General features: G+C 37.5%; 1 protein-coding gene and 1 long non-coding RNA gene across 7 annotated transcripts in view; one reads left to right on the forward strand and one right to left on the reverse strand.

Moving 5' to 3' along the window:
• Positions 1–157: 157 nt before the first annotated feature.
• USP44 (ubiquitin specific peptidase 44) lies at positions 158–15,202 on the reverse strand. 6 transcript variants are annotated; one of them, XM_088141897.1, is made up of 7 exons: positions 15,071–15,165; positions 14,707–14,810; positions 7,519–9,009; positions 4,768–4,966; positions 4,181–4,289; positions 2,680–2,885; positions 159–1,712 (listed from the first exon to the last, which is right to left on the reverse strand). In XM_088141897.1, exons 3-7 carry the CDS (start codon positions 8,932–8,934, stop codon positions 1,513–1,515), a joined length of 2,130 nt encoding a protein of 709 aa, XP_087998023.1. In that variant the 5' UTR covers positions 8,935–9,009; positions 14,707–14,810; positions 15,071–15,165; the 3' UTR covers positions 159–1,512. The 6 variants fall into 6 exon arrangements, 4 of the variants coding, with proteins under 4 accessions (XP_025020142.1, XP_087998023.1, XP_007424685.1 ...); XM_025164374.2 differs by having other exon boundaries at positions 158–1,712; positions 4,181–4,247; positions 14,707–15,172; XM_007424623.4 differs by lacking the exon at positions 14,707–14,810 and having other exon boundaries at positions 15,071–15,202.
• LOC148215934 (uncharacterized) overlaps positions 15,163–22,926 on the forward strand; it is a 62,482-nt gene continuing 54,718 nt past the window's right edge. Inside the window, exon 1 of the long non-coding RNA XR_015796432.1 lies at positions 15,163–15,277. This is a non-coding gene — a long non-coding RNA (uncharacterized LOC148215934). The remainder of the gene's footprint in view (positions 15,278–22,926) is intronic.

Here is a 22,926-nt window from a genome sequence, read left to right on the forward strand (position 1 = left end):
TGTAAATTTATATCTAAAGTCGTTTTTGCAAACCCCATTAACAGAAAAAAATGGTGAGGAGAAACGAGTGCTTATTTTCTATGTGAATGTATGTGAATGTGTGGCATTAGCGGCCTTTGCACCATTGAGAAACCTCTGCACAGGATGCTTCCCAGCAGACAAGAGAAGAGTTTCTCCAAACCATGGAGAAAAATGTTTGAATTCCAGAGTTTGAGAGAACCATAGTTCACATAATCGTTCATATTTATGAGAACAATGTAAAGAGGACAAAAAAGATTAAAGGTATTTGTGTTTTTTTTGTTATGGAGAATTTTGAGCCTCATTGTTGCAGTAGTATGAACAATGAACTATATCGCAATCTAGACGTAACCTAAATTTCCCTTCAGTTTGCTCAGAATGACCCTCTTTCTTAATTGCCAAAGCTAGCCTGTGCCGCAGCTTTGCATTGGATAAATGAACATATATAAAAGGGCAACTGAAGTTGAAGCACTGAAAAGAAAAATTGAACAAGGGTTTTAAGTTTAGATAGGAGGAAAGCACCCTAGGCTAAAAGTTCATTAATGTGTACAAATAAGTTTTAGTACACTGAGCAGTGATGTTTTAAATTCTCTTTCCAACAGAAACTACAAACAGTATTTAGGAGAACTAATCTATGCTGTAGTGATTACCAGACCAATATATCTGTATTGTTAAATCTTAATAGCTAAAAACCACCATTCATTATGGTAACCGAGTATTATGTTATAGCAAAAAGTAAGACTAGAGTTTTTATTATCGTCTATGGATTTTATTATGGCATGTCACAGATCTAAGTACACTGGACTAGATACGGAACCTGTGGCAGGAAAACCTACTAGTCCTGTTTTTTTTGGTAATTACTTAGTACTGCCATTTACACAGCCTTCACATTTAGTTCAGCAGTATTCCTGGAGTGAAGCCATAAAAAGGCCATGGAAATGATGTTAATAATATTTTACTGCTCTTGCTGAACTTACTAGTGATTTAGTGTTTTATGGGTATAAATGTGAAAAGTACTGTACTTAACTCCTACTTGGACTCTTCATTACAGAAAAGAATATTTTAACATGGCCAAAAGAAATGGTAGACACATTTTTATCATCACATCTTTTAATCGTGGAAGCAAGGCAGATTCCTGCAGACAAGATCCACAGTATTGCAAGAAATAGTATAAAAACACAGCTTTTAATTTAAAAAAAGTCCAAACTTTGCCCACCCAGATTTCTCATCTATGTTTCCTACTTCAAAATATTAAAATGCTGAAAAACAGCTTGAGGTAAATTTTAAAAAATCACATGGAAAAAATTATCTTAAAAATAGCTATACAGATACTCTCGTAACTTAGGAAGTTACTACCATAAATGAGTTTAAAAAGTACAAAAGTTCTGAACACATACAGCATTTCAGAAGACAGATTTTGTACAATACTGCACTTGCCTAATACATGCACAAGTGACAATTCAGACACACTGTTCATAGCAATTTGGCTTTGGATTAGCTGTTACTTTTTGCACTGGAACCATTAACCTCAGTGTTTGCCTGTTTTCCAAATGGTAAGTCAAGACCTGCCATTCTCCAATGTCCATTCCTCAGAGTAACTCGTTGGGTATAAAACAAAATATATGCCTGGGCCCTGCATACTTCTTCCATAGTGCACATGGTGAGCTTGGAATCATTGCAATGTACCCAGAACCCTAGAACAGAAAGAGTAGAGTAATAAAAATGGTAATGTTAATGTTTTCTTATGAAAAGCACAGGATTGATATTCCTGTAGTTTAAGAATCTACAATTTATTAAGTATATAACCAATGTTGTGCTGAATCAGACCAAAGATTTATCTAGTGCAGCACTGTGCTCCCATAGTAACAAACCACTTCCCATGTGAAGGCCACAACCAAATGAAACAAAACTTTCATTCATGCTGTGTAGTGATTTGTATATAGAGACAGAGGCAGTACTCCTAGTATATTTGATATATATCTCTTTCAAAACTGTCCAATACAAAAACAGCTGTATCTGAAATAATTATACAGGTAGTCCTCGCTTAACGACTATTCATTTTAACGATAGTTCAAAGTTACGACAGCCTCAGAAAAAGTGCTTTATGACCTGTTCTCACACGACTGTTGCAAACTCTTGTATTCCCCTGCAGTTATGTGATTGTGATTTGTGACCTTTTTAAACAGTAATTAAGCAAATCACCATGGTCATTAAGCGAATCACATGGTCATTAAGTGAATTCTGGCAAAAACCTCCATTGGGGAAGCTGGATTTGCTTAACAACCACATGATTCACCTAACTACCATTGTAAAACTGGTCATAAAATCAGGTCCAGTCATAGGTGACCTGTTTAACAATTGTCCTGCTTAATGACCAATTTTCCAGTCCCTATTGTCATTAAGTGAGGATGACCTGTAGAAAAAAGTTTCTAAAATACAGGGGGAAATGGGATTTCATGCAAGGCAGTTCAGCTGAGAGACTGATCTTTCAATATGATACGTGCTATAATTTTCTGATTCTCAGATTAAGAATCTGAAGAATGTAAAAACATTGCTTATGGCAACATAAAATTTATCTCCAAAAATTACTGCCATTAAAAGGTAACCTTATTAATTGGATTTCTCATATAAATCCAATTTCTATACTTCCATATGAATTACCTCCATCTGAATTATAACAATAGGCAGTGTAGTGTCCTGAACCAAATCCTTTTCCATGATGCATCACAACAGCAGACAAATCATAGATGAAGGAATCTGGTATAAGGGATTTTAGAGAATTTCTGCAACAATAGGGTTCCATGTTTAGAATCTCATCAAAGTTGACATGCACACCAATCTTCTCACGATGATTGCGTCCTGACCATCTATAGGCATAAAAATGAAACTTAGTTTTCTTGTTCATATTCTGAAAGAATATATTACTTATTTTGCTTTTATAAGTTATTGTTTTATTTCACTACTAAATCATTAAAAACATTAATATTAAATGACTAAAAAGAGAGGAGAATGACTCTCATTCAGTAGCATAGCAATTAATTCAAACTGGGTGATCATCATATCTTCTATTCAATGCAGGAAAGTCATCCATAACACATAGCTAACCAGCCTCTGCTTCAAGATCTCCAGTAATCTGAAGACTCCCCACAATCTTGCTCCTAATCTGACTTCATCTTCCAAACATTCTAATATTTAAGAAGTTTCTTCTAATATTTAAAATAACTTGTAGTTTAAGCACAAAGATCTGCTTTTGTAAAGTGTGTGTTTCTTTTGTATTAGCACTCTGGAGGATAGTCATACCGGCATCCCAAGTTCATTTTATCTCCACTGTCTATTATTGCTATTTAATGCCTGTTACTGGAATTTGCCTCTCATAGCATGTTTGGGTGATTAGTTCAAACTACTGTAAATCTGTCATACTTAAATCAATAATTCTGCATCATCATTGGTTCTACAGTGTTTCCAGATACAGATTCTGTAAAGGCTTTACAAGTTTTAAGAATTTTGTGGGACAATCTCACTAGTTGTGCCTTTTCCAATCTTATCTGATTAGTAGTGGGAAAAATCCTGGACTTTTATCTATTTTTAGTCAAATTTCTGTATACTGCTTCTCTGATTCACTATTCATACAGGTAATCCTCATTTAGCGACTGCCTCATTGAGTGACCACAGTTATGAGAGTGATGAAAAAGTAACTTTACAACCAATCCTTGCATTTATGAAGGTCTGTAAAGCAAAGGAAAGCTCATAAGCACTGTTGTGGTTTCACTTAGTGACTGCTTCACTTAATGACCAAGTTGCCAGTCCCAATTGTGGCCACTAAACGAAGACTACCTGTATATGGTCTCCACCTCCAGGGAGGTCCCACTGAAGTTTCCAGTGAGTTGCATAGTATTTCTCTCATCTCCAAAGTTTGTGGAAAGTCTTTATTTCAGCCCAATTGACAATTTCGCTTTCTGTCACAAAACCACTTGTTCTGGAACGGGTAAAATGTTAAAAGCATTTTATATCAGTTGTAATAATTACTACAAAACATTTCTTAATTGCTTCCTTAAAGGCATTACAGTAATGGGAATGCCATGTAGAGACTATTAAAAAATAATAACAATTCATTGAAAAAAAGTTTTAAAAAATCTTGCAAAGAGAGAGTTTACTACATTACCTAAATCGCTTAAGGTGTAACCGCAGAACCTGAGGTAGGTGGCACACCATAAGCTGCTTCTGTGCCTCTGTGAGTAGAACAGGTTTAGAAGAAAATTTTCTTCGTTTTGCTGTAAGAAAAATAGCCTCCCTCTAATTTATAGTAGATCAAGTTCTAAAATTAGATTAACACCCTTTAATATGTCCATGATATACATGATAAAAATACAAATGAGACATTCTAGAACTATTCAAAAATATAGCAATTTAACAGAATTTTTGTGTATACCAAGTTAAATTAGAAGTAGTAATCACTTTACCATGCAAATACATTTTGATTGACAGAAGATATAATTTAGATTGCAATATCTATTCACTGGTAAGCATGCAAAATCCTAAAGAATGGCCAATGTACTAATTTAATGGTTGAAATTAGATATATTTTTGTAATCCCCACCTGAAGCACAAAATTATGGGAGCTCAAAGTTTGTTTCTCATTCTATTATTAAAATATTTCACATAGGTAACAAATAAAAAAAAAACTCGGTAGTAATTAGTTCACTTCATACATGAAAGTCAGATCCATGAGTACATACAGTCTTTACTCACTGTTGCACTGGTTACAGGCATATATCTTCCCTTCTAAAGCTTCAGTTTCTGTAAACTTGGCCAACATCTCTGTCAACAAACATGGATACTGACAAGTTGTCTCCCTTCCATTGCAGTGATATCTTTCAGGAAATTCCAATGACAAGTCCCAGAAAGGCTCTATAGTATCTGACTTGTTGTCACATGCAAGACATGTTACCTGTCAATACAAACCATTACTTAATTTGAATCTCCAGCTCTTTACATTTTTCAAGAATTTAAAACAACAGCTATGTATAAGTAAAAGATGCAAAGAGGAATTACTTCTTTTCTCACTCATCTTGGAGGATCCTCATCCTTAATTTCAAGTGGGTCCACTGCCATTTAAAGATTAAAATTCTGAATTTTTACTATTTTATAATTTTAATTTAATTTTCTATAAAGTAAAAATGTAATGACTGCTCTTTATATTACATTTTGTCATAACTATTATTAGTTAAAAAATGAAAACTTGGCAGATGAACCATTTACCACTGATTTTTTTAAAAAAACACGTTCTAGTTACTGAAAGTCTATTCCAGTTTGCGAAATAAAAATCAGATGCAACTTCATGGCAAATAAACTCATAATAATGATGCTGTTATTTTATTGTTAAAATTAATTACTATTTATTGGAAAGGATAACTAGCTTTTCCCTCAAAATAATTTATCTTTGAAACAGAAGGGTTATATTAGATCGACTAATATGATAAATGACACAAAAAGTCCTGTGTAAATTCAAATCCAGGTCATGTGTTTGGATAAATATAGTATTCTATTTTGTCAGTTATATTATATCAAAGTACAGTTTTACAGAAGAAGTCATATGTTATATGACAATCTATATACTACTAAAACTCTCGTGTCTGTAATCTTCAGCTGGGCGAAACAGTGCATCATAGGGCAACAATTTTTGAAGCAAGGTACTTCACATGGGCTAACTTACAAAATGCATCCAAAACCCGGGACCCATTACTCCCATGGAATTGAAATTTGGGAAATTGTCACTGCAGCTGTGGTCAGCCCAGGTCATGTGATTATCATGAGTGTATCCCCAACCTCTTTCCCGCCTCCCTCTGTCCCCTACACCCAATTGGCTGGCAGCAAGGCCTGACAGGCAAGTGGCAATTGGCTGCTTTGGAAACAAGGCAGAAATTTGAAATCTCTTAATGGCAGTGGGCATTGAGGGAGAAAGGAAGGAATTTAGAGCTTCATACTGAAAAATCCTGGCTAGAAAATTGACTTTAGAAAATGATTTTGCTTGGCAATTTAGCCTAGGCAGGCCATCACTAAAACTGCAACTTTGCCTGAAACATAAGCTATTTTGCCTTTAGAAATGTGAAGAGTTAGTGACTTGCAGGATCTGTCTCTTCATCCATGATCCTGGGGTCCTTATTGTATGACAAAACAACAGAGATGAATGGTTCAGCATACATTCTGCTGCCACTTGGAAATATCTGGTGGAACCGCCATACAAATGCCATCAAATGCTCGTCACCAAATTTGTGAAAACATTCAGAAGAGCATACCATCAACTTTCAGTGGACTATACTATCTTTCAAGCTCTTGTAAATATATCAGAATTTGCATATCATGACCAGAAACTGCTTGCAGATGAACAGCGAGGGCTTTTTACAACTGTTGATCTCTGTTCCTAGACTCAAAGGAGTGCCTAAATGAAGAACCATGCTCACCTAAGTGAGAATCTGTCATCTGACTATGAAATGAACTCTTCCTTCATCAGGAGCAGACATAGTGCAGGTCTTTTAAAAGCAAACTTTCCAACCACAAAGTAATCCAATGATAGCTGCCACAGTAAGGCATGATTATGGATACATTACACACATTACCCCCACACAAAGTGTTCTAGGTTAGGTTTTTCTAACAGCATTAATGACATTCAAGAGTAAAATATACTTAGACAACACAGGGCCTTCTGACAAATTATTTGAATTGCAGTCCAAGCTCAAATTCCAGAGCAGTCCCATCAAAGAAAGTACAGACACTCTGGAGTAACTGAATTGCGAATCAAATTGCTAGAAACTTGACAAGATGGATTTTAGAAACTGATACAAAGGAGCAGATTTTCCTTTATCAATTTAAACAATTACATTTTACAAAAAAAAACACAATACCACTGCAAAAAAGTCAGCGCTCTAGTAGCACTTTTTCCAATTAACACATTTTATGAAAAGGCATAAGCTTTTGTGAGCTGCAGCTCACTGCATCAGATATTTTTATTAAATATTAGTATAATAACTTTAGAAGCAGAAAACTCTTCAAACAGTGAAGGACACAAGAAAGACGAACTTAAAATTTTTGACCTGACCCCAAGAGAAATACTGGATTGATGCCAGTTATTCTTCCCTCTGACTCTCAGAGTAGGAGTATTGTCACAAGTAATGTCCTCTTTTTAAATGCATTCTGCACTTCTACCAACAATGGAGTCTATGAAACTGCGTCTTTACACAAGCCTTTTTATGCAATCTTAATATGCTAGCAGAATAGTACAGTAAGAAAGAATACCCTTCTTCAATTTAAGGAATATCTGATGTAGCAGGCTGGGAAAGAACTCTGCTTTGAAACATACCAGAAGTATGGCTTAATCAAGATACAGTACTAAATTGGATTCTGATTTAATATAAGACAGTCAGGTAGTTCAGTCTGCAATCTTATACTATATTGAATTTTCTATCAATCACTCATTGAATAATCTTATTCTAATGTATTTACCTGACTTAAAAGCTGTCCATGAAAAATAGTGTTGACCACATTCAAAACTTGTTTAATGAGTTTCCTTTGAGAAGCAGGAATGAGGGCTGGGCATTTTGCCCTAGCTGTCTCCAATTCTTGTTGGACTTTATCCAAAAGTTCACAAAGAAATTCCTGAGCATCTTGTTGGGCATAACCACGAAAGGCTGGGATTAGTCTCCACACAGAATGGAGCATGGCAAAAGGAGACACCAATGCCCACTTGCCAGACCACATAACTTGAAACAAAGTATGTAATTCATGACAAAGAGAAATATACTTTGAACTTGGTTCCTTGGGCTGAATAAGTTCCATATTTCTCTGATTTGATCCACCACCACTTAAACCTGATGATGTACTAAATCGCCTTGTGGAAGATGTCTTGTCCTTAACATGGCTTTTCTGTATTTGAACATCAAAGCTAGCAGATAGAGGATGCTTTGTAGATGATCTTGTTTTGCCAGTGGCTGCAACTGCTAACAATTCTTGTGTTTGGTTTAAATCAAGCTTTAAGAAACATTCCCGAAATATGAACAAATGACTCAATACCTGAAGAATAGAGTTCATATAGCATGTATTTCCCAAGTTTCGTAGTCCTGTCACACCAGGAGTCATAGTAGGTCTTCGTTTGGCTGGAGAGTCATTAATTTTTTTTAACTTTACATCATCTGAGGTAGCTGTTACTTTCAGCTCTATATCAGAGCCCAAATTTTGTGGCATTTTTAGTGCATAGATTGAAGATTCTTTGTTTTGTTTTTGCAAGCGAAAGCTTTTCCTTGGTGGTATTTTTTCCATTTCTTCCTTCAACTGGCGCTTTCGCTCTTCTCTTTTCTTCCTAGCATTGACTCGTCTTTCTTCTGCCTGTTCCCACAGCTTGTTTTCTTCTAAAATCCTTTTCCCAGTTGGTGTTAATTCAAACCAAGTTCTAAATACTTTGCCCATTAATGCATGCCTCCTGTGCCACAGGGCTGTGAACATACGGTCTTGACTCCGAAGCAAAGCTTGAGCATTATTATGTGAAAGATCATCACTTATGCCCATAGATCGCAAAGTCCTGCCACTCCGAGTAGTACAGTCATAATTCTGGCTCTTGATTGCACTTAATGTACTTCGTAAAAGTTTTATGTCACCAGTTGCATTATCATTAAGAACATAATCATCACAAAGGTAGCAAAAAATGTACAGCTCATTTATTTCCAATGCTACTGGATGACTGCTTTCCTGAAAGTGCTTTAGTGCATGTTCTTCAATATATCTTCCACAAGCAACATGCGAGCAACTGAGGCAGGCCCATACAGATTCTGTAGTATTGCATACCATACAATGCCATTTGTGAGGATTCACAATTGAATGGTCCTGGGCAAGCCGCAGTCGGCCTACATGTTTACATTTATCCATTGTCAAATTTACAATGTTGAGAATATACTACAGAAATCCATCCTCCCAACAGTTTCTTAGGCTTTGCATTTTGACCTGAAAATGAGGGGAAAAAAGTTAGATTCATTTGCTTTTAGTATCATGCCACAAAGAATGAAACTGCTAAGGCTCTCAGATCAATAGCACAAAGAAAGCAAGCTATATGAGTATGTGTTCATAGTTGTCTTTTGGAAGCTATGTAAAACCTTCCAAATCTGAAGCACTGTTTCATGGTCAAAAGAGATTCTGCCAGACCAGAGTTCTGTTCGGACCACTCTGGAAATAGGTTGAGGTGAAAACAGCACTCTGTCTCCCATACAAACCAGAGACTTAAATCACAGAGACTTAAATCAATTCCATTTAGAAGTGTCTTTAGAGAAAAGAGAACGTACAGTTGTTTATTTATTATAGTAAGTGAGATATTGTGGCCTGATTTTTATCCATCAGAGATCTTAGTGTAACATATCGTGTGTGTGTGTGTGTGTGTGTGTGTGTGTGTGTGTGTGAGAGAGAGAGAGAGAGAGAGAGAGAGAGAGAGAGAGAGAGAGAGAGAGAGAGAGAGAGAGAGAGAGAGAGATCCAGTGATTGGCATAAGAGTCCTTATTGCTCTCATGCTGGAAGTCAACCTTATCTCATGTAATGATATGGCAGCTATCCAGTACTTGGAGTCTAGTCTGTTGCACAGGAACATTTCATGAGAGGTTTTAAATAATTAGTTTAGGATAGCCCCCAAGACTTTATGTATAAATGAAAGTCCATTAAATTAGTACAGGCGAAATATTACATACAGAGAAAATGAGGAGGGGAAAAGTATTTTTGAAAGGGAAAGCGACAATAAGGCAGCTGTGTCCTGTTTGTCTCCACAGCTTTTCAGTATAAACTGCCACGATCGTAAGAAATGCTTTAAATCATTTATACAAAGGTTCCTACAGCCAGTGACAACTTTACCTATGCCAGGCTTTTGTATTTTCTATTATTTGTTAGCTAAGGATCCTTTATGAGCAATGGCCCTTTTTGCAGATAGAAATGTTCGTATCAGTCAATCAATCAATATAATAAAACCATCCACAAAGAGTTCAAAGAGAATAACTCATATCTTGCAGTACATAATTTATAAAAATGAAGAAAATGATATGACTTATTACAGGACAACTTCAAGGTGAAATGATAATGTTTAATTAACTCATTTGAAGACTTGATCTAGCTTCTTTGAAACTATTAGTTTGAAGAGATATGTGTTACATAAAGAGATATTAGTTACATAATAATCATAAAGAGATATTTGTTACATAAGGAGATATTTAAGGAGATATTTGTTACAAGGAGCAATCGCTGAAGATGGTATGCTGACAAATTACGACTATAGTACACTCCATTTCCTGCAGTACAGCTAACAATACAACTAAGTCTAGAGCTATAAACCAAAGCCAATATACTGCCTTATTCAGGAACATGTGTCAATTTTAACCTGTTAGTTAGAAAACCTTTAATATTTTAATTTAATTATAGAGAGAGTCTTCCAATCATATAGTGATTTTAAAAAGTAATGAAAATGCTTTCCTTCAAGTAAAGTAGAAATAAATACTGCCTCCTAGCCTTTTTTTAACAAAAATATAATCAGTGTCCCGAAATGATGACATTTGTAATCTAAAAATAGTTCATAGCAGCAAAACAGATACTAAATTCAATAACAGCTGTTAGATGATACTAACTCCTATAAATATTAATTGGTATTTGTTTCACATCATTTCTACATTAAAAATCATTTTACCAATTAAATGGCTAATAAGCTAGTTCAGTACCTAGTTTCTTGAACGCTGGTAGTTGATAAAGCTAACATATAAAAGACTACAACAATACAAGAGCAAAATGCTGGAAAAAAGATGTACTAGTTTGTTCTTTATTCAAGAAAAATATACCTTGTGAGCAATTAAACATATGGAGTTTGCTGTATTATATATGGTTGTCATAATTTTGTAAGAAATTTAAATTTTTGGATCAAAATGTTATGAACAGAAAAAAAGCCCCAATATTTATAAAACATCAGTACCGTAATGCTAGCATGAACTTGCAATATTAATACTAGACACTCCAATGAAACTTAGCAAATATGTGCAGTGCTGACAAACCAGGCAAAATAATATAAATGAAAAGATGTATGTAAGCAAAATCATCTATGCAGTTCTCTCACATATGTACATAACAGGCATATACCCACAATCACACACCTCTAATATACAGAGGTGACAACCACACGCCTCTAATATACAGAGGTGGTAGCAGGACAACACAGAGAGATACAGTAGCATAACGGACTTGCACGAATAAGGAATATCTGGGAAGAAGTATGAAACTTCAGCATCATTTAAACAACCTCTTTTGCTACATGTCATACTGAAGACTTAATACCTTGTAAGAGGAAATATCAAACGACCAAACTGTCCTCCATAGCCCATCCGTTCTTGTGACCCTTTCTTCATTCTTTCCCCAAAGCAATTCAGAAATGTTTGTATAACAAATGTAAAATTTTTCCAAGTTGGTATTTTCCTCTCCTGTCCCTTGCTAAAGATTATCTAAGCCAGATACCTGGATCATGAGGAGGTGAACTTCAGTTATGGTGGTAACCCAGCTAATGAATGGAGTAGCCTTCAATGAGGTACAGGCCACCAACAAGTCCTTCAATTATTAGATCAGATCTTGGGTATAGATTTGGAGTGGCTTTTGCTATTTTCATTCACCTCAAAATAGGAAAGCTAACAAACATATCAAATAGGAGCGTTATGCCAGCATGGTTCAATAGTTACAACTAGACTGAGATTTAGATTCAAATTCTAGCCTATCAGGAAGATTATTGGATGAATCTGAGCCAGTAACTTCTCTTAGTTTGACATACCACACAGGACTGTTGTAAGGATAAAGCTAAAAAAAAGATGTACCCATTCCCCTGAAATCCTTGGTGACAAGGTGAATAACTAAGGCAGCCCCAGTAAATATTGTGTATTCATTCTGTACAATATTTTTGCAGATGCACAGATACATACTGAATAGATTCATGACAGCAGCTAAAATTTCCTTCAAGGTCCAACAGTCCATTGCCATTATCCACTTCAAATTTACAGATAGGTAGTTCTTGCTTACTGACCACTCATTCAGTGACTGTTTGAACTTGCAACAGTGCTGAAAACAAGAGACTAACGACCGGCCCTTGAAGTTGTGGCTGTCACAATGTCCCTGAGGTCACGTGATCACAATACAGGAGCTTGGCAACCAGCGCGCATTTAAGAAGGTTGCAGCATCCCACTGTCAAGTGATCGCCATTTGTGACCTTCACAGTCAGCTTCCAACAACAAAGTCAACGGGGAAGCTGGCAGGAAGTAGCAAGTTGTGGTCATGTGACATTGCACTTAACGACCTGCAATGATTCACTTAATGACTGCAACTGACAGAAATGATGTTGTAAGTTGGCACAGTCATGTGATGTCACACTTAACTGCTACACTTAGCGATGGCATTGCCAATCCCTAATGCAGTTGGTAAGTGAGGACTACCTGTACTGCAATTTTCCTGTTTTCAGGTCTCTCAACTGAAAGCCACAACTACAACTGCAGCAATACACTAAGAACAGTCAGTTAATGGGAAAGCATGTCAGTACAAAGTGTGCTTCAGTGCATATTAAAAGAGCATTTTGGTGGAGTTTGTACATCAAGCTAAGTTGTGGTTTCTTTAACTGTTGTGTACTGAATAAATCAGGAAATTGACTCTCAATTATATTGAGTCAAAAGCAAACCATCAATCACTAAAGATGCCTAAGTTGTTATACAGGATCTAATGTTGATATGATGAGGAGCCATCATGAACATAGATTTATCCAACCTTCTCTCTATTTATATCAAATTATTAACATTTCTTAAAACGTTTATGTTAGCATATTTTCTTTCTCAATCAAGTGGGGTGGGATTTCTAAGAAGCATGGTCAAAAGTGAACAAAAGTGTTTTGCTTAAAGCAGTTCACAGTGGCAGGGACATTGCAGACCAAACACTACAGGTAGTCCTCCACTTACGACCACAATTGAGACCAGAACTTCCATTGCTAAGTGATGTGGTCATTAAGTGAGTTGCGCCCAATTTTATGACCTTTTTTGAGGCAGTTGTTAAGGGAATCCAGATTTCCTTATTGACTTTGCTTGTCAGAAGTCCCCTGGCAAGGTCGTAAATGGCAATCACATGACCCCAGGGCACTGCAACCATCATAAATACATGCCAGTTGCCAAGCACCTGAATTTTGATCACTTGACCATGTGGATGCTGTGACAGTTGTTAGTACAAGGACTGGCTGTAAGTCACTTTTTTCAGCGCCACCATAACTTTGAACGGTTGCTAAACAAATGGTCCTAAGTCGAGAACTACCTCCATATGATAGAGGAATCTAAGAGAACAAAGAGGACCTCAACTAAATATTACTAATTAGGTGCTCTAGCTTAGACTTCAGCCAGATCATTCCATACCACCTGCCCATTTTCCCATTACATCCTTTCTCTTAGTGTCCCATAATCATTGAGCTATTTAGTATAGCTATTTTCCCCTTAATTGCTTTTTTAAAAAATTGCAAATATCAAGATTCCCCTAAGCCTTCTGATACTTCTGTTTCAACAGTACACAATAAAACTTGACTTCATACAAATATTATTTATACCCAAGAATGAAAAGTATTTCTTAATATGTTATGCTTAAGATGAGATTCTTGTGTCATAAAGGTATGAACTCCATTTACCCAAGCTCTGCTATTTTGCTGGATAATGCAGAATGCATTCTAATTCCAGAAATAATGAGATACTTAAAAATATACTGTTCATTTCATTCTGATATGATCTAACTGCAATCAAATAAAACAAAAAATTAAATTATCAAATCCTACTTGTCTATTTATCTAAAGCCTCTTATGTTAGAAAATAACTTTGGCTTTTGTGAGGTTTGCTCATTTTAATAAATCTTATCTGCAGAAAATTATGTGTAAAAACACAGCATTCCCATGCATACTCAAGATCATTTGTCTTATTTACAAATAATGTAATCCTAATTGAGAACAGGAAAAAGATTGTTCCCTATGTTTTCCAGGTTATACTGACCATTAATCTTGTACCTAGCCATCAAACAAATGCAGGAAGTTTTCCTGACAATCAGTAGGAAAATCAACTTCCAAAACAAAAATTCACGTGGAAGCCAGTGTTTCAAAGAAAAAAGCAGCCAATTGAGTATCCAACCACAATTCTTCCTAGCCTAATTTTTAGACATTACCAGCAGTACGAACATATTTTAATTGCAGCAAACACTTTCTCCGGAATGTATTTCTATTACCCTACCGGCAGAAATCTTAATAGGTTCACAACTCTTCCTGCCTTCTTTCACTCCTCCTTTCTTGTACGAGACAGGGAACCCATAAAAAGAAAGCAAGAGTAACACTGTGGTTGGACTCATTCATCCAGTTATGCTATGGGTTGTTGAATAAACTCCATATTGCTGGCTTTCCAGAACACAGCGCGAGGTATAAACGCACATGAAAAAGTTTTAAACGCTTCCTTAATAGCCAACCTTTTAGCAATCCAAAACGGCTTTAGCCTATAAAGCTCAACAACATTTAGAGGAAACTCTGGCGTATCAGTGCGAGGGGGAGGGGGAGGCAGAGAGAGAGAGAGAGAGAGGGAGGGAGAATGAATAAGAGAATTACGAGAGTGTGGATTAGGCGCACTCACTCACAGGTTTTCTAATCAAGCAACCCGCTCCAAGTTCCGGGCTCCCCTACCCAAGTTCGTAGTGGCGCCTTCGATTCAGCCTTGCTCCTCCGCGCCTCGGAGGCAAAACTGCAAGACAAGAGTTGCACAGGCGAAGGAGGCTTCCCGGCCAACGGCAGAGGAGTTCCTCGCCCGCCTTCTTCGAGGGGCCAACATCGGGCTCTGGGACCGGGACGCGGCTGCCCGAGGGATGGGCAGGGCCAAGGGTCACTGGGAAGTAACGGGCATCCCCTACCTCCTTCCCACCCCCGCTGGCACCAGGCTGCTCCCACCGGGACCCCCGCTGCCGCCAGGAAACCGGAGACGCGCCAAAGCCCGCCAGCTCTCACCCGACTGGCCCGAGCCACGCCGGCGGCCGAAGCCACTCAGCCACTCGGTCCCTCGCTCAGCAGCCGACCTCGCCAGGCACCCTCGCCAGGAGCCGCCATCTTGACCGCCTCAGGCTTCTGGGGCTCTTAAGCCCCCGCCCCCATGGCGCGTCACGCCGCTGCTCCCCGGGCAGGTTCTCTGACTCCGCCGCGGCGGGGATTCCTCGTGTGAGTTGGTGGTGGCGGTGCTCGAACCGGGGTGGGCAGAGCGGGTGCTGGTGTTTCCACCGTGTGATATTCTCGGGTATCTGGACCATGGTTCACTTCGCTCATCTTAATTGCCAAGATTCGCATGCTGTAGCGCGCTGGACCGCAGCGAAACTACACTTCCAGAGCTGACTCACAAATTAATCGGCCACATTTTAGTCTCAGTGTTATGCACAGCATCAGTCGTTATTTTTCTTGGTGTTAGAAACAATGCAGCAGTTTATTCAATCAACTAACGCCTAGCTTAGCTGATTCGCCAAGCTAAGTAAAGTCGGGCCTAGACACAGACTGTGTGAGCCTGAAGGATTTGCTACCCATGAAGGATTTGTCCATTTATAGAGTCTAGATTTACATAGTTTACAATGTCATAATGTAGTTGCTTGTTTGCTGTTAAGTGTGGTTTGTGAACCCAACCACTGAAGATAATACACCACAATATATGATTTAATGTTTTGTGTGAATTCTATCAAGTATGCTTTATTCCGTAAAGTGGGGTTGAGTACTATTAAGTTATGACTTTGTTGTGCGTGAGGACAACTATTTTCTTGCAGCCAGTCCATCCTGCTGCCTGGTACAAAAAAGGTGCAGAAACAGAAAATTCTGCAACTACAATTGGAATTTGTGGTGCAGAAAGGTGATCTCCAGCAAGAAAAACAATAATTAGGTCACTGTGTTAAGCACAGTATGATTTGTTTTTTGGCAAAGCAGTGTTTGAGTCCAGATAATAACATACTGTACAGTCTTTTAATATTTTTCAGTTCCCATTAAGAATGCTGTCTAATTAACTGACTCAGAAATAAGACCCTTACTGAGCTTACTCTCAGTAAATACACATGGAATTGCAGCTGAAATTAATTATGCTATTATTTCTTAAACCATCTGGTCATAAAGACTTACAAAGATGCAATACAAATAATAATTACTAAGGAAAGAATTATGCATGAGTTTACTTTCTAAGCAGTTCATTCTGAACAGAATGTAACATTACAACTATATACCTGCTATAAGCATTTATTAGAGAGATAACAGTCAAATATATTGTAGTGCTGCAAAACATGTTGAGTTCATATTTCAAAAAGTGTAATTGTAGTTTCTAGAGTGGATTTGTTAGGTTTGAAGCAATAGGGAAGTGTAGGTATAAATTTATGAATGAAAGAGCTAAAATATATGTCAGAAAATATGAATTGGTGCCTTCTACATTTGTTGTGGGTATATATGAAAAGAAATTCATAGAGTTGCACATTGTGCCTCAGTGTATGGTGATAATGGTAAAAATAGGATAAGTTTTGAGGGAAATAGCAACATTCTGAATTAATGTGACGGGAGAGAGAGTGTTTTGTCAGTTGTCATGAATGGACAGGTAGGAACACAAAGAGAGTACAGGAAAAGTGTTTTCATTTCATTCAGAGATCCAGCAATGAATGTGAATGATCTGAGAAAAAAGTCTGTTTAATAAGTCTGTTTAATTAATTAATAAGACTATTCATAGGTACACATGGAAAAGGACAAAAATCAAAAAGCACGAGTGATTTCATTGTTTATGATGAAAGATTGAGAGAATTAGTGAATCATGAGAGATGGGAGATTATGAGAGATGGTGGATTTTGAGAAAAAATGGTCAAGGAGGAAGGAAAGTACAAACATTGTGTGACAAAATATTAGATAATAAATTAATCTCCCAATAAAATGAATCGAAATTGTGCATAGAAAACAGGATACAGAAGTTGCTTGGAACAGAGTGGAAAGAATTATTGTACAGAGAGCCACAGGAATGTGTGCAGCTACATTAATGAGAAGCATGAAAAAGAAAGAAACTTTGTTAAATAAAGAACTGAAAGCAGCTGGGTATGAGAAAAATATAAGAGGAAAACTGATGCAAAAGATACGTGTATAGAGAAAGAAAACCTATGGGAGTAATAATAGTAGACAGCTATGAATGGCTAACATTACAAGAGGCAGAGAAAATACAGAGTAATTTTGATGATTTTTTAAAAGTTAGAAATAAGTGAAGAGTGCTAAACAAAGACCCTCCAGCAAAGTGAATGGAATAAAAAATAAAAGTAATGAAATGATTTGAGAGGAAACTGAAATTCTGGAAGGAATATTTTACAGATCTGTATGGGAATGACATATGGAAAAGCAAAAATGAATAAATCTATAAATGTTAATGTCCAAGAAAAAATGCTGTGATAATGTTGAAAAAATTGCAAGGCTACAGATATAGAGAGTGTAACAAGAGAAGTGAATCTGGGCCTACTTAGTGGAAGAATGACATAATTATTTCCTCTTGTAAAGGAAAAAAATAATAAGTAGCTTAGTTTGCTAAGTGTGCTTGGGAAAGTGTGTGGCAAAATTCTCATAGAAAGGGCAAGAAGTAACAGCAAAATTTGATAAGTGAGATATGACTTTATGCTGAGCCAGGTCTATGCAGACTAGTGCTTTGTTGTTCAGTAAGACATTGAGAAATGTATAATGTGAGAAAAGTTTATTGTATGTTTATTGGTTTAAGGAAAAAGTAATGAAATATTTTGTGTAAATATGGCATTGAAGATGGAGTTGAAGAGTTTTAAGATGGAAGAAAAGTACGCATGATGATAAATTAGATGGTTTGTGATGTATAAAAATGCTTTTGGTGGCATTAGAGGGGCACTGTGGGGTGGGACATGAATGCTTGTATTTTTGTATACAGATGATACTGGTTTTTTTGTCTGAGAATAATTTGCAACCAATATTAAATTGTATAATGCAATGAGGAGTATGGATCTGATCATTAATGTTTACATGCTGAAATGATGAAAAAATAGAGTAGATGAATTTATATAACTTGGTAGAATGTTTACTAAAGATGGGAAAATAGAGAAATAGATCCAGTTTGATCTAGTGGTTGAGGTATCAGGCTAGAAAGCAGGAGACTGTGAGTTCTAGTCCTGCCTTAAAAAAAAGCTGAGTGGGTGACTATGGGCCAGTCACTCACTCTCAGCCCAACTCATGTCACAGAGTTGTTGTTGTGGGGAAAATAGGAGGAGGAAGGAATATTAGGTATGTTCACCACCTGGAGTTATTTATAAAAATAATAAAGGCAGGATAAAAAAATCTAAAATCTAAAAAAAATGTTAAGACACACAAATGCTGGTAGAGAAGTATTGGGTATTGTATGATCTCTCGTGAGCAGTAAATGTTTGTCAAAAGAAGTGAAAATGGCTATGTACAGGAACATATTTTATTTTTTATGCGGAAGTTAGAACTGGATATGTCAGAAGAAACATACAAATAACTTGAATGCAGCACAAATGGGATACAGGGACCAGCAACTTGGTCTTTAAGCAAACCGGTCACTAAGTGAAATCATGTGACCATGACTGTGCTTACGATTTTACCTCAGATTTACTTTGCTGTATGGCGTCAGAAGGATATGACCCAAAACAGGCAGGAGAGGCCAAACAACGGGGAAGGTTTCTGGAACTCAACTCATGAAGAAGCTGGGTAAAAGAGCAAATCTCAACCCTTTTTCCTCACTCCCCCACCCTGGTCCTGGGATAATTAGCAAGAAGATAATTGATGCTTGTATTTACATTCATTGGGGAGGAAGGGATTACATGAGAGTAAGCAGGGAATACACATCAAAAGGAATGCACTAGCACTGCTAGCTGCTTACCTGGCAAAAGAAAGGCTTTAGTGTGAAACTAATTAAGCTCTAGTCAATTTCAGGCAGCAGCTGCCAACTAATTATGGTCGCAGAGCTGAGTCCTAAGCACTTTTTAGGGACCTGCTGTGCTGCAGAGAAAAGCAGCTGAGGAAGAGATAGCTTGTTTAGGCAATCTCTCCTCTCTGTGAGGGGAGAAAAAGAAAAAAAAAACAAGTCAGGCAAAGGACAGCCTATACTAACTGACTGTAATGGTGAACACATGGCCGAGAGAGATGCTACGAAGGTCATAAATGTGGGCATTGGTTGCAAAGTTACTTTTTGATCACCATCGTAACTGCAAATGATCACTGTCCAAGGCTGTTGCTAATGAGGACTACTTGTACTTTAGATAGATAGACAGACACACACACACATATACACATACATACATATATACATACTGCACACTCAATTCCCAAGTTCAGTAAACCCTCTGGAGACTATTTGGTTCCATCAAGGATTTCTTTATTGAGAAGCAGCATACAGCACACTATAGGTTGTTGAGTCTGATTTTCCCTAGCCTAAAGCTTTCCTTTTAACCCCCTTCCCCCCCCCCTACTGTTCCCGCTTGAATTTCTTCGCGCCTGTTCCCGGGTCTCATGGCCGCTTGACCTTGTTGGCGCCTCCAACCAAGATAACAGTTGCACCTGGCTCTTGTTGTTTTATTTCCCCCCTCCTCCTGACTTTTATGGCAGGTACCAGCAAGCGGTTATACAAATCATAGTCTTATCTTTAACTAACATTTAACCCTACCAACTATACATCACTATTCTACATTCCTAACATGCTTTCTACTGGCTTTGAATAATAGCTTGCGCAGGTCCTGACACATACATTCTTACATACAGTGGGGCAAAAAAGTATTTAGTCAGCCACCAATTGTGCAAGTTCTCCCACTTAAAAAGATGAGAGAGGCCCATAATTTTCATCATAGGTATATCTCAACTATGAGAGACAAAATGAGAAAAAAAATCCAGAAAATCACATTGTCTGATTTTTAAAGAATTTATTTGCAAATCATGGTGGAAAATAAGTATTTGGTCACCTACAAACAAGCAAGATGTCTGGCTCTCACAGACCTGTAACTACTTCTTTAAGAGGCTCCTCTGTCCTCCACTCGTTACCTGTAGTAATGGCACCTGTTTGACCTTGTTATCAGTATAAAAGACACCTGTCCACAACCTCAAACAGTCACACTCTAAACTTCACTATGGCCAAGAGCTGTCGAAGGACACCAGAAACAAAATTGTAGACCTGCACCAGTCTGGGAAGACTGAATCTGCAATAGGCAAGCAGCTTGGTGTGAAGAAATCAACTGTGGGAGCAATAATTAGAAAATGGAAGACATACAAGACCACTGATAATCTCCCTTGATCTGGGGCTCCACGCAAGATCTCACCCCGTGGGGTCAAAATGATCACAAGAACGGTGAGCAAAAATCTCAGAACCACATGGGGGGACCTAGTGAATGACCTGCAGAGAGCTGGGACCAAAGTAACAAAGGCTACCATCAGTAACACATTATGCTGCCAGAGACTCAAATCCTGCAGTGCCAGATGTGTCCCCCTGCTTAAGCCAGTACATGTCTGGGCCCATCTGAAGCTTGCTAGAGAGCATTTGGATGATCCAGAAGAGGATTGGGAGAATGTCATTTGGTCAGATGAAACCAAAGTAGAACGTTTTGGTCTAAACTCAACTCGTCATGTTTGGAGGAGAGAGAATGCTGAGTTGCATCCAAAGAACACCATACCTACTGTGAAGCATGGGGGTGGAAACATCATGCTTTGGGGCTGTTTTTCTGCAAAGGGACCAGGACGACTGATCCGTGTAAAGGAAAGAATGAATGGGGCCATGTATTGTGAGATTTTGAGTGAACACCTCCTTGCATCAGCAAGGGCATTGAAGATGAAACGTGGCTGGGTCTTTCAGCATGACAATGATCCCAAGCACACTCCCCAGGCAACGAAGGAGTGGCTTCGTAAGAAGCATTTCAAGGTCCTGGAGTGGTCTAGCCAATCTCCAGATCTCAACCCCATGGAAAAGCTTTGGAGGGAGTTGAACGTCTGTGTTGCCCAGCGACAGCCCCAAAACATCACTGCTCTAGAGGAGATCTGCATGGAGGAATGGGCCAAAATACCAGCAACAGTGTATGAAAACCTTGTGAAGACTTACAGAAAACGTTTGACCTCTGTCATTGCCAACAAAGGATATATAACAAAGTATTGAGATGAACTTTGGATATTGACCAAATACTTATTTTCCACCATGATTTGCAAATAAATTCTTTAAAAATCAGACAATGTGATTTTCTGGATTTTTTCCCCCATTTTGTGTCTCATAGTTGAGGTATACCTATGATGAAAATTACAGGCCTCTCTCATCTTTTTAAGTGGGAGAACTTGCACAATTGGTGGCTGACTAAATACTTTTTTGCCCCACTGTACGTACATACATACATACAGTATATATACTTGTACTTTAGATGGATGGATGGAGATAGATAGATAGATAGATATGATAAAACCAGAAAAAATGAGTGATCAGTATGAAATAAGTATATTGATGTAGTTTGGTCATACGGAAAGAATGAATAAATGTATATTTATTGCATAACAAATGTATAGAGAAGAATGAATAGGTCAAGGGGCAGTGCAAGACTGAGAAAGTCATGATTAGATGGAATTGGTAAGATCCTCAAAAAGAGAGAAGTGAAAAGTTTAAAGAATAAACTTATATGAAGAACAAACTTGTATGAAGCCAAGTATGGATATGGTGGCAGCAAGGACTGAAAGATTCAAAGAATGATAGTGAATGATGTTAGTGTGAACTAGATTTAGGTATATGTTCTTTGTGTTTGTTGGTTGCTATATCATGCCATAATGTATTTGGTTTAGTTTTTTATTCTTTCTGCACTTTGCGTAATGTTGCTTATCCCACAAAACAATAGCATGTATCTGTGTATGAATGAATGAATGAATGAATGAATGAATGAATGAATGAATGAATGAATGAAGACCACATGGGCGTGTTCATAAAGTCATCAGGAAGTGAGCTTGACCTGAAGGAAATTTTACTTTTAAAACCCACTCTACTGATACAATATAGCTTCCTAAAGTTCTTTAAAGATAATAACTGTAACAGAGATTAATTGTCTTGAATATTATTCAAATGTTTGACTAGAAATTTGACTGCTTTTAGAAATGACAACCAAAAGCTGAGCACCTAGTCCTTTATCAAGAGGTAAGTAATCAGCCAGTCTGGCAAGAAAAACAAAGCTGAAGCCATCAGCAATCTGATGGGGGATTGCTGACAGCATATGTAGATAATCTTAAAATGAAGCCTATATGTTCTCAAAATGTTATTAAAATTCTTGGGAAATGAATAATTACTCCATAGACAAAATTTAATCTGCTTTATCTTCTAATACGTATGCAGCCCAAAGCTGTTTTCACAGGATCCACAACACGAGTGATGGGGATTCAGCAAAAACTTTTTTCCATTTCTTGTGCACCTGAAATAATATCCTATAATGTGATATTTACAGTTAATGACCATTCAAACAATACAGTCTAAGCATTCCAGGATTCAGGTGCCTAGTAATGGAAGAAAATTAATATGATGATGTTAAGATCTGGTTTGTTTCTTTCCCCGATCATTCTATATATGATTGCTTAGATCCAATCCATACTTAGAAGCTGCACCAAGAAACTGGCCTTTGGGATTGGATGGAATTGCACTTCCCCTGAAAGAACTAGTGTGCAATCTGTAGGCTGTCTGGATTCCCATGTGTTACAGTAACAGCAAAGGTGTACTACATCTACATCTGCTGCCTGTGCCTGTTCTTCAGCCATCACATCTGGTGGCAGTCACCATGCCTTAGTTAGAAGTATGGGTTTTATATGGAGCCACACTTAAGAAGAATCCA

The sequence above is a fragment of the Python bivittatus genome, unplaced genomic scaffold (assembly GCF_059951505.1).
Source record: "Python bivittatus isolate LINGU-HERP-01145 unplaced genomic scaffold, Pbiv_v1 ctg000330_np1212, whole genome shotgun sequence".
In the NCBI taxonomy this organism is placed as follows: domain Eukaryota; kingdom Metazoa; phylum Chordata; class Lepidosauria; order Squamata; family Pythonidae; genus Python; species Python bivittatus.

Excerpts from the sequence above, each read along its gene's own strand:
- USP44 (XM_007424623.4), bottom strand. The coding sequence starts at position 8,934 with ATGGATAAATGTAAACATGTAGGCCGACTGCGGCTTGCCCAGGACCAT. Across the intron at positions 2,886-4,180 it reads TTACACCTTAAGCGATTTAG|ATGGTCAGGACGCAATCATC; the intron begins GTAATGTAGTAA and ends TTATGCCTATAG. Across the intron at positions 1,713-2,679 it reads TTGTTATAATTCAGATGGAG|GGTTCTGGGTACATTGCAAT; the intron begins GTAATTCATATG and ends TTTCTGTTCTAG.